Source organism: Gavialis gangeticus, unplaced genomic scaffold (genome assembly GCF_001723915.1).
Source record: "Gavialis gangeticus isolate Ggan-Ray unplaced genomic scaffold, GavGan_comp1, whole genome shotgun sequence".
Taxonomy (NCBI): Eukaryota; Metazoa; Chordata; order Crocodylia; family Gavialidae; genus Gavialis; species Gavialis gangeticus.
The window spans coordinates 1,792,257-1,802,693 of NW_017728981.1; the positions used below are offsets into that span (position 1 = coordinate 1,792,257).

Consider the following 10,437-nt stretch of genomic DNA (forward strand, 5'->3'; position numbering starts at 1 on the left):
TGGACCTGCTCAAGATGCATCTGTGGATGCATGACAAGGTGGATGGTTGCCCAGGGACACCTGATGTCCCCCCACTCTGCTGACTGATTTCTTCCCCCCCCAGATCCGTGTCAACAGCACCAGGACACTGCGGGTGACACAGGCAGACAGTGAGGCAGACCTGCGGGAGCTGGAGCAATTCAGCGTCTGGAACCTGCTCTCCTCCCTCCTCAGGGAGAAGATAAATGACACCTATATTGGTCTGGACCTCTACAGCCCCCAGACCTGCCTGCGTGTGGAGCTGCCTGAGCCAGACACCACCTACAGTGTCATCGTGCTGCGCTGTATGTGCCCCCTGCCCCCAGGCACAGCCGCAACCTCTGCGGCCCCATCACCGCCGGGCCCCCAACCCTGACTCAGCCACGGGGTGAGGGTGAGGGGTTAGAAGCAGCTCCCCACAGCCCCAGTGGGGAATGGGGGTGACCAGTCAGGTGGCTTGCTGGTTGCCTCCTCTTCTTTCTGTTACACGTCAGGGTTTCCAAGCCTCCCCCAGAAGCACTGGGTGCTGCTGCAGCCCAGGCTGGGGATGGGGGCTGGGCTGTGCCAATGCTCCTGCTGGCACCAACCCCACAGGGTCCTGGCTGGAGGGTCTTGCCCCTGTGCTCTGGCTAGGTGATGCTACACTGGGGCAGGAAGGGATTTCCCCTCTGGTCAGACTGGTACAGGCTGAGGGTGGAGGTTCGTTTGCCTTCCTCTGTAGCAGGGCACGGCCCCTGTGTGGAAGGCAGTTTGCCCAAAAGCTGAAGCTGCCCCATGGTCTCTGGCTGGCAGGGGGGTGGTTGCAGGGGGCAGAAGTGGGCCTGAAGCCTGCAGTGTCCAGCCTGCTTGGGAAGGGGCTGTGGTGGGCAAGGTGCCCTCTAGGGGCATGCATCTAGCAGGGCCTTGCACACCCCTTCCATTCAGGATCTAGCCTCCCTGGGTCTCCGCAATGGACATGGGGGGAGGGGGGGTGCACCAGGGTGATGCCCTGTGAGTGCCCTGACTTGGGGTGGGGGCACTTGTCTCCTCCAGGGTTCGACCCCAAGCTCTTTCTAGTTTTCTTCCTGGGGCTGCTGCTGTTTTTCTGCGGGGATGTGCTGAGCAGGTGGGTCTGTTTTCCTCCCCCACGCATAGTCAAGTTGGGGGTGGTTGGAGAGCGTTGCCCTACAAATGCCCCATGCGCCCCACAGCTGCACCCAGGCCGGGCTGGTCTCAAAACAGCCAGGTAAGACCAGAGTCCTTGGGGCTCCAAGGCTCGTGCACTGGCCCAGTCCCAAACTCCATGGTACGTACCCCAGGGCATTTCCCCAGCACTTTCCCCACCACGGGGCTCCTTTGTGGGCATGAGGCCACTGTCCTGCCTGATAACTGCCTGGTGTGTGCGATCTCGGCAGGAGCCAGCTCTTCTATTACTCGGCTGGGATTAGCGTGGGCCTGCTGGCCTCCCTCCTCATCATCATCTATGTGGTGTCACGGGTGATGCCAAAGGTGAGAGCATGATGCAGGGGCCAGGGCTGCCCTCACAGGTGCCCAGCTCGGGGTGGCGGGCATTAGAGCTCCCCACACATCTCATCCTCCTGTCTGCTGTGCACTAGAAAAGCCCCATTTACCTCCTGCTCGTGGGCGGCTGGTCCTTCTCGCTCTACCTCATCCAGCTGGTCTTCAAGAATCTGCAGGAGATCGGCAGGGGCTACTGGCAGTACCTCCTGGGTGAGTGCCCCCAGGGGCAGGGGCAAAGGGAGGGGTCAGGTGGACAGGCCTGTGCTGTCGGGGGCTGGGGCATGCAAGGGTCTCCAAGTCCTATCTCACATGCGGTCAGAGCCTGAGGAGCGTTGTGTTCCCTGCCTGGCAGGGCCTGGGGGTGTGTGCGCCACTCCGTGGCCCACAGTATAGCCCCCGCTGACACTCACACACCTCATGCCCACAGGCTACCTGCTGCTGGTGGGCTTGGGCAGCTTCGCTGTGTGCTACCGCTATGGGCCGCTGGAGGACGAGCGCAGCATCCGCCTCCTGGCCTGGGCCCTGCAGCTCTTGGGGCTGCTGCTCATGTACGCAGGCATCCAGATCCGCCCCATGGCCCTGGTCTTCGTAGCCACCGCTGTGGGCACCAAGTACCTGGAGTACCCACTGCAGTGGGGCTATGCCGCCTACCGGTAAGGTGGAGCACGGGGCAAAGGGTCATGCTGTGCAAATTGCAACCCCTGTGCCATGCCTGGGCCCCGGCATGTGTCTGAGACCCCTGGCTTCCAGCCAAGGGAGAGGCAGGTGCCCGTGAGACCTGAGCATGAGCTCTGAGCTTCTCCACATGCTCAGGTGATCTGAGGCAGGCCGCTAGGTGGAGCCAGTCACTGCCTTTCCCCACCTCGTGGCTGGTCCCAACTGGGGAGGGGGTCCTGGAGCTGGCAACCACATACTGCGCAGACCAAAGCCAGAGAGGGGCATGGAGTGGGGATGCAGGGTTGGGAAGACCCTCCCCCCCTTAAATCATCCTGGCCAGGGGCTGAGTGTGGCGTGTGCCGGCAGGATGGCGCGGAGGGCCACAACAAAGCCCAGCCCACCGCGCCTGCTGACGGAGGAGGAGTACCGGGCTCAGGGCGAAGCCGAGACGCGCCGGGCCCTGGAGGAGCTGCGCAGCTACTGCAGCAGCCCCGACTTCTCTGCGTGGACTGTTGTCTCCCGCATCCAGTCCCCAAAGAGGTACCCCCCCCATGTGCCAGTTGTACCCCCTTCCCTTCCATGTAGGTGCCCCCCAGCTCCTGGTGAGTGTTTGGGCTGCTTGATCTCCCAGCACTTTGGGAGCAAGGGCTGCATTAGCCCCATTTCCCAGCTGGGGAAACAGGTGTGGGAGGGGCTAGGATGTCCGAGGTGCCTCTGGCCCAAATGAGAGGGGGGTCCTAGCTGCAGCTGTGCCCACTAGGCAACACTACTTCCCTCTGTGTCCGCAAAGCTCCTCCGTGCCTCTGTTTTCCCCATCTGTAAAATGGGGTTGTGCTCATGGCGCTTCCCCACCGGCTCCAGGTTTGCAGACTTTGTGGGCGGCGCCTCCCACCTAACCCCCAACGAGGTGTCGGTGCACGAGCAGGAGTATGGCCTGGGCGGCTCCTACCTGGAGGGACAGCTCTTCGAGGAGGATGACGAGGCTGAGGACACCCCAGTGCCCCCCACCCCCCGTGCCTATCTGTTCCTCGAGTGAGGGGGGGCACCAGCCATGGCCCCTCTGGCTCTAATCCCTGCAGGCCTTGGGGCTGGACTGTGTGGGGCTGGGAAGGGGGCAGGTCTGCGGGGGCTTTTGGGGCATGTGCTCAGTCTTGATGTCCCCTGTGGCCCCGTGCCCCCAGCTAGTGGCCTTAGTGGAGAAGCTGAGACAATCTGATGGGCCTCGGGCCCTGTCCCCCGCCCCCCCCAGCCTGGCTGCTGGGGCTGAGGCTTGTGGGTGGGGGCTAGCCCTCACTCCGGGCAGGGCAGGGGCTCTGCACCAGGACCCCAGGGAGGAGGGGAACGCAGGGCCCTGTCTCCAGGGAGATGGACATTCATTTCCAGGAGCAGAACTCAGGCCCTGTGCACCCACCGTTGGCGTGATCAGCAGGCAACTTCTGAGAAGCCGTGTGCGTGCGTGCGAGAGATGGACATGGGTGTGTGTGTGCGTGTGCAAGGGATGGGTGTGGGCAGCTCCTGCTCATGCTAACACTTACCAAAGACTTGTGGGCTCACCCAGGGCAGGCCTGAGAAGCCTGCAATTGTGTGTGACAACCGTGTCCAGCCTGCCCTGGGCCACGAATCTTCCAGGGGGCCCCAGCCATTCACACTGCCTCCGTCCTCATCAGGGCAGGAGCCTAAACCCTCTGGGCCCCTGGTTCTGGCCTGCCAGGGGTTCGTGATTGGGGCTGGAGGGCATTGCCCCCTCGCAGGCTAGCCTGGAGCATCATCCATGCACCAAAGCTGGCTCTGGGTTCTGCCTGCCATGTGAGTTCCCTCCCCAGAAGGCTTTGCCCTCCTGGTCCCAGCTGCCAGGACCTTCCCCTTGACAAACACAATGCTAATGCAACTGTGTAAGCAATAGACTCAGCCATAGCCCCTTCCCTTCCACCCTGTCCGGGCACCTGCCCTGGGGCCACGAGCCGGCAACCTATGCAACTGCTCTGTTACTTGCTGCAGTGAGAAGCCGAATGTCTGGCCAGGGGGCACGAGGGGGCTGGGCTGGGCTGTTCCCAGCTGCCTGCACTCCCCCAGCCCCTCCTGGCTACGTCTCAAGCGTTTTGTTTTGTTTTGTTTTCCCTTTCCCTGCGGTCGGCAAAGCTTTTTGTTTCTTGCTTCGGTTCATTTTTTTTTAATAAAGGGATGGTTTGTAGGCGCTGAGTCCCTGTGTGGTGTGTGCCAGCTTCTGTGTGCCCCCTCCCTGGGTTAATGCCATTCCCAGGGCATGGTGGGGATGTTGTGCCAACCCAATGCCCTCTGGATGGGAGCATGGGGCTGGGGCCTGTATCCCAGAACCCAGGTAAGTGGCTCCCACCCCGCCCCGGCCTGCACCTGCTCATGCCCTTTGGACCCCGGCTTCTCTGCTTCTTGCTCAGCTGCACCCTGGGTTTTATGGGTCCTGGGGATTGGACTCGCTCCAGCTACCAGGCAGCAGGGATCGAGCAGCTGGGGGAGGGGAGCTTGCAGCTCATGAGGTCCTTAAACCACAGCTGGGGGCTGCAGCAGGGGCCGGGGCCTTGGGGCTGCTTATACTCATGTGCCCTCCTGCCCCTCTGCGGGCACCCAGTCAGTCCTGCCTCTACCATCTCTTGCCCTGGCAGCCTTGGGAAGTTGCATAGCCGCCACGTGCCTTGGCTTTCCTGTCTGTAAAATGGGTGGATTTCCCCCCCACTCCCCAGGTGCCTGAGCTGCAGGGCAGGGCCCAGTTTCCTCTCTGCTTTGTAGTCTCAGGGCTGCCTCAGCAGGGCAGGAAGGGGGGGGTGGTGCCAGTAGGCGGGTCCTGCCGGGCTGAGCGAACCTTGGACAGCTCCATCCCAGCCAGGTCCCTGCCTCCCCCGAGCCGCTCTCTTGTTGCCATCGATCTGCTCGCCCAGGGCAGGTGAGTGTGTGGAGCCCTGGGTAAACCCCCTCTGCCACCCACCCTGGGGTCCCAGTGGCCCCTGGCTTCTTGGGGGAAGGGCCTCATGGTCCTGCCCTGGCCCCGACACTGCAGGGAGAGGAAAGGGGCTGGTTTTCCATGGGGGTGGCTCTGGCAGCCTGGGCCCCAGGGCTGCAGGGAGGGCCAGGGGCACTGCCCCTTTGCCCCCCACTCTGGGCAGGGGGGAGCAGAGCCCCAGGTGCCAACAAGCCTCAACAGCTCTTCCCAGACCCCATCGCAGCTGCGGGTGAAGTTAGGGGCATCCCCACAGCAGGATTTCCTGCCGGGGGATCACTTGTGGCCTCAGAGCCGCTAATGAACCAGCTTAAGAGCTGAGCCCCAGCTGCTGGCCTGGCCCCTGCTCCTGGGCCTGCTTCTGTCCCCCAGCTGCGTGTCAGGGCTCCCGGGTGAACTTTTTACAACTGATAAAGTTTTACAGCCGGGCGCAGGGCTGGTGAACCAAAGGTGAAGGGTGCTGGGGCCTGCAGGATCAAGGGTGCAACCTAGGCCCCTGCTGCCCCCCTGTTTTGGGGGGTCAGGACAAGTGCAGCCCTGGCTGCAGCAATGGGGGCCTGGGAAACCCAGCCCCGAGCCCTCATGAGCCCCCCCAAGCCCAGGGGCTGGGATTTGGGTGCGTTCGCAGCCAGCAGCTCCAGGAAGCATGAGCAGGTGCAAAGCCGGAGCGTTTCCTGGTTCAGGCGGCCAGGGGCTGGTGGGGGGGTTGTTATGTGTCCTTTCCCCCCACCTGCCAGCTGGGAGCGGGGGGGAGGGGAAGGGGATGACCTCAGCCAGGGAGCAGAGACTGGAAAGGCAAACAGGTGCGCCAGCTCCACGAGGGCATGGGCACAGAGCCCAGGCATCCAGGCTCCCAGCCTTGGTGGCCCGTAACCCGCCTGTGCCCCCTCTCTGCCTGGTGCTGGGGCAGGGAACCCAGGCATCCCGGCCCTCCTGGAGCTGGGCTCTGAGCAAAGGACACACTTGCCCCATCCTTGGCCTGTCTGCCCGGTAGCCGCTTTGGAGCCAGGCGCCGGATTCCTGGGATCCGGCCCCCGCCACGTCCTGCCGGCCCAGCTGGGCCACGGCTCCCCAGCTTCCTGTGCTGAGTCACGCGTGGCCTCCTGCGTGTTAACCCTTCGGGCCCCCCCGACACAGGTTTCCTGGCTCTTGTCCGGCTGATTTCCCCCGAGCCCGTCTGCACCCCCTTGGACTGGGCACCCCAAGGGGATGTGCCCAGAGTTCAAGCCCTGCTCCAGGCTCTCGACACCTGCCCTCCCCCAAGCCAGGGGCTGGGAAAGAGCCCAGATGTCTGGAGGGAGCTTGAGCCCTGCTGCCATTAACTGCCCCCAGCCCCAAAGACCACAGGCGTCCTTGCTCAGTCCCTTGATGGGAATGGGCCCCAGGCGCCCTGGTCTGGCCTGGTGGGGACTTCACTGCCCTCCTGGAGTCAGGGAGGGAACCCAGGTGTCCTGGCTGCCGCCCCACTCAGCTCATGCTCCCCCCCTCCAACCTGCACAGGGGCCAGGGCCGGGGCCATGGAGGCGAACCCACCAGTGCTGGCCACAGTGGGGGTGGGCGACCTGGTGCTGCTAGACCCCCTGAGCGAAGAGTCGCTGCTCAGCAACCTCCAGGAGCGCTTCCTGCACAAGGAGATCTACGTATGGCTGGGGGGGGGCCGCACAGGCTGGGGCCGCACGGGCTGGGGGGGCTCTGGGCGAGTGTCAGATTTGTGGGGGGAGAAGGGATCAGCTGCTCCCTCCCAGCTGCTTGGTGCCCAGGCCCTTGTGCCCTTCTCACCTGCATGTGCCCCCCGCTCTCTGCCCCCCTGCACACTTCTGTGCCCTCTCCCTGGGTCACCCCCAAGTGCTGCCCTTGCACGCAGCCTCCCTTGCACACTTGTGCCCTTGCATGTCCCCACATGCTGTCCACTCATGCCCTTATGCACCTTCCCCCAGCCCCCTGTGCTCTCTCCTTTGCACGCTTGTTCCTCTTTGCCTGCGCCCCTTCACACACTCACAGCCCTTGTGCCTACCCAGACCTACATTGGCAATGTGGTGATCTCAGTGAACCCGTACTGCCAGCTGCCCATCTACTCCGCGGAGATGGTGGAGCAATACTGCAATGGCAACTTCTACGCCATGAAGCCACATATGTGAGTGCCCCGGGCTGGTGGGGGGAACCACTGAGCGAGGCCCCCACCCCTGCCAGGGAGCGGCATGAGATGCCCAGCATGGGGGTGGGAGTTGTCTCTGGGCCCCTGGGGCTGATGCATCTGCCCCCCCAGCTATGCCATTGCTGAAGACGCCTATAGCTCTCTCCGGGACCGCAACCAGGACCAGTGCATCCTCATCACCGGCGAGAGCGGTGCTGGCAAGACTGGTGAGGGGGGGTGTACAGGGGGCAAGTGTCTCTGCTGCCCCTGGAGGCTCCTTGCTGCTAGGGGGGTCCCAGACAGCATGGGCGGGGGGGCTGTAGTATTGCCCCCCCCAGCTCTGCCCTGTCTCTGCCAGAGGCCAGCAAGCTGGTGATGTCCTATGTGGCGGCCGTGTGCAGCAAAGGCGCCGATGTGACCAAGGTGAAGGAGCAGCTGCTGCAGTCCAACCCTGTGCTGGAGGGTATGTGCCCCCCATCCAGCCCCTGGGGCTCCAGCTGCCCTGGAGGAGGGTCCTGGAGGGGTCTGGGGTGCCAGCCATGCCCCTAGTGTTCCCCTCCTCTCTCCGCAGCTTTCGGGAATGCCAAGACCATCCGGAACAACAACTCCTCCCGCTTCGTGAGTCGAAGAACAGGCTCCCCGGGGCAAGGGGGCAAAGCCCCACAGGGAGCAAGAGTGACTGTCATCAGGGTGCAGGGTGGGGAGGGGTCCCTGTGGCACTAGGATGCCTAGGGCTGTCCTGGGGGGCAGTGCTCAAGGTGGGGGGAGCCCCAATGCATCCTTGGCTGCAGGCATCCTTAGCAATGGGTGGTGGGGGAGCGAGGGGTTGCCCAGGGTCTGCCCTGGGTGGGGGGCGGGGGCAGGAAGCCGTAGAGACACCTGCAACGAAGCAGGATAACGGCAGGCAATGTCCCAGCCCAGCCCTGCATTGCTGGGACCCCCTGCCCACCCCCCAGGCCCTTGACCAGTCCTTTCTCCCAGGGCAAGTACATGGATGTGGAGTTCGACTTCAAGGGCGAGCCCCTGGGAGGCCTCATAAGCAACTGTGAGTGCAACAGTCTCCCCTCCCTGCACACGTGTTGCACACACAATGCACATGTGCTGCACATGGCTTTGCTGCCCTCCAGCTGGTGATGTCCAGGCGGCTCCCCCCAGCACCGAACTGGGTGCTGGGACTGCAGCAGAGCCTGAGTTCAAGACTGGGGCTTCCCCATGGTGCTCAGGCTGGCGCAGCTGGGCCCAGGGCAGGTGCAGCCCCGTGCGCAGACGATGGGTGGATGGTGCTGGCCCCTGTCCCACTGACCCGTGTCTCCCCGGCCCAACCCAGATCTTCTGGAGAAGTCCCGTGTCGTGTGGCACGTCAAGAACGAGAGGAACTTCCACATCTTCTACCAGCTCCTGGCTGGGGCGTCCGACCCACTGCTGAGTACGGCCGCGCCGCACCACCTGTGGTCCTGGGCATGGCGGGGCTCATGGGTGCTGGGCACGGCCCTGTAGGCCTTGGGGTGGGGTGGACACCATAGGCCCCATTGGCACAGGCTGAGGTCAGGTAGTACAGGCCCCACTGACAGGGTGATGGAGAATGGGCACCATAGGTCCTGCTGGCGCAGGTTGGGGCTAGGTAGTATGATGGCATGGTGATGGGGGTTGGGCAACATCGGTATGGTGATGGGTTGGGCAATGTAGGCCCTGTTAACACAGGTTGGGGTGGGGTTGGGGTTGTGGGTGTGGGTAGGACCTGTTGGCATGATGATGGGTTGGGTGGTGTAGACTCTATTGGCGCAGGTAGGGGTTGGGTAGTCTCGGCCCCGTTGGCATGGCAAGGAGTTGGGTGGTGTAGATCCCGTTAGCGCAGGTTGGGGTTGGGCAGTGTAAACCCCACTGGCCTGGCAACAGTTTGGGTGGTGTAGGCTCCATTGCCGCTGTGATGGGGCTTGGGATCTGGGGGGTCCACATCACCACCGTGGCCCATCCTCTCCCTCAGAGCGGCTGAAGCTGCAGCGCGACTGCCGGCACCATGGCTACCTGGGTGACGAGGACCCACGCCTGCCGGGCATAGACGATGCCACCAACTTCCAGGCCGTGCAGGTACAGCCGCTGGCACTGGGCCACGGCATCCCGGGGGGCTCCCCTCACCGCTGCCTGACCCCCGCCCCCTCCTCTCCATGCAGGATGCCATGCGGATCATTGGCTTCTCAGAGGCGGAGGTGATGCAGCTGCTGGAGGTGACGGCTGTGGTGCTCAAGCTGGGCGACCTGCAGCTCAGCGGCCAGTTCCAGGCCAGCGGCATGGACGCCTGTGGCATCCAGAACATGCAAGGTTGGACGGGAAGGCACCCCAGGATTGGGGCCCCTGTGTGCATACCACACCCAGGAGAAGCCCTATATGGAGCCAGGAGCTCGTGCCCCCCTACCTGACCCCCACACCGGTCCCCTGCAGTGCTGCAGGACATCTGCGAGCTCATCGGGCTCCAGGAGAGTATCCTGGAGCAGGCTCTGTGCTCCCGCACCGTGGAGGCCAAGCAGGAGAAGGTGGTGACGGCCCTCAGCGTTGCCCAGGTGAGCCCCTTCCTGCCCCAGGCCCCCTCAGGCTGAAGGCCTTGGCCTCAGTCCCCTGCTGTGGGAGCCCCCCGTGGGGTCCCCAGGGCCAGGCCAGACTGCGCTGGAAGGGAAGAACAGAGGGGCTGCACGGCTGAGTCCCGTCTGGGTGCGGGCCCGGGGTGGCTGCCCATAGAGTAACTCCCGGCTCTGCTCCCAGGGCTACTTCGGGCGGGACGCGCTGGCCAAGAACATCTACAGCCGCCTCTTCGACTGGCTGGTGACCCGCATCAACGAGAGCATCCAGGTGAGGGCGGCTGGGGATCGAGCCCCCCGTGGGGGCCCAGCTGCAGGCCCGGTGGCCGCAGAGCCAAGCTGAGTGCCGTGGGGATCTGAGCACCACAGATCCCACCCCCCAGATCCCACCCTCCAGGCAGGATCCCTCTGGGTTTTGCTGGTGTTGGGCTGAACCCATGCCCTCCCTGCCGCCCACCTGAGCTGATCCCAGAGTCCCAGCGATGGCTCCCAATGCCCCGTTTGCTTCCTAGGTGACTGTGGGCGAGCGGCGGAAGGTGATGGGTGTCCTGGATATTTACGGCTTCGAGATTTTCCAGGTATAG

General features: G+C 63.9%; 2 protein-coding genes across 8 annotated transcripts in view; both read left to right on the forward strand.

The window, feature by feature from the left end:
- Window positions 1-4,269, forward strand: part of NEMP1 (nuclear envelope integral membrane protein 1) — an 11,046-nt gene extending 6,777 nt beyond the window's left edge. For all 3 annotated transcript variants that reach the window (XM_019511550.1, XM_019511558.1, XM_019511566.1), the window contains exons 3-9: window positions 104-323; window positions 1,051-1,123; window positions 1,413-1,506; window positions 1,614-1,728; window positions 1,946-2,171; window positions 2,542-2,715; window positions 3,037-4,269. In XM_019511550.1, coding sequence (XP_019367095.1) covers window positions 104-323; window positions 1,051-1,123; window positions 1,413-1,506; window positions 1,614-1,728; window positions 1,946-2,171; window positions 2,542-2,715; window positions 3,037-3,211 — 1,077 coding nt within the window. In that variant the 3' untranslated portion in view covers window positions 3,212-4,269. The remainder of the gene's footprint in view (window positions 1-103; window positions 324-1,050; window positions 1,124-1,412; window positions 1,507-1,613; window positions 1,729-1,945; window positions 2,172-2,541; window positions 2,716-3,036) is intronic.
- A 650-nt stretch (window positions 4,270-4,919) lies between these two features.
- MYO1A (myosin IA) overlaps window positions 4,920-10,437 on the forward strand; it is a 17,698-nt gene continuing 12,180 nt past the window's right edge. For 4 of the 5 annotated variants that reach the window (XM_019511579.1, XM_019511592.1, XM_019511601.1 and 1 more), the window contains exons 1-13: window positions 4,920-5,092; window positions 6,647-6,786; window positions 7,165-7,280; window positions 7,413-7,507; window positions 7,639-7,743; window positions 7,852-7,898; window positions 8,262-8,325; window positions 8,608-8,706; window positions 9,265-9,368; window positions 9,452-9,599; window positions 9,720-9,838; window positions 10,038-10,124; window positions 10,366-10,431. In XM_019511579.1, the coding sequence (XP_019367124.1) occupies window positions 6,664-6,786; window positions 7,165-7,280; window positions 7,413-7,507; window positions 7,639-7,743; window positions 7,852-7,898; window positions 8,262-8,325; window positions 8,608-8,706; window positions 9,265-9,368; window positions 9,452-9,599; window positions 9,720-9,838; window positions 10,038-10,124; window positions 10,366-10,431 (1,173 nt within the window). In that variant the 5' untranslated portion in view covers window positions 4,920-5,092; window positions 6,647-6,663. The remainder of the gene's footprint in view (window positions 5,093-6,646; window positions 6,787-7,164; window positions 7,281-7,412; window positions 7,508-7,638; window positions 7,744-7,851; window positions 7,899-8,261; window positions 8,326-8,607; window positions 8,707-9,264; window positions 9,369-9,451; window positions 9,600-9,719; window positions 9,839-10,037; window positions 10,125-10,365; window positions 10,432-10,437) is intronic. The other variant, XM_019511586.1, reaches the window with a different exon arrangement.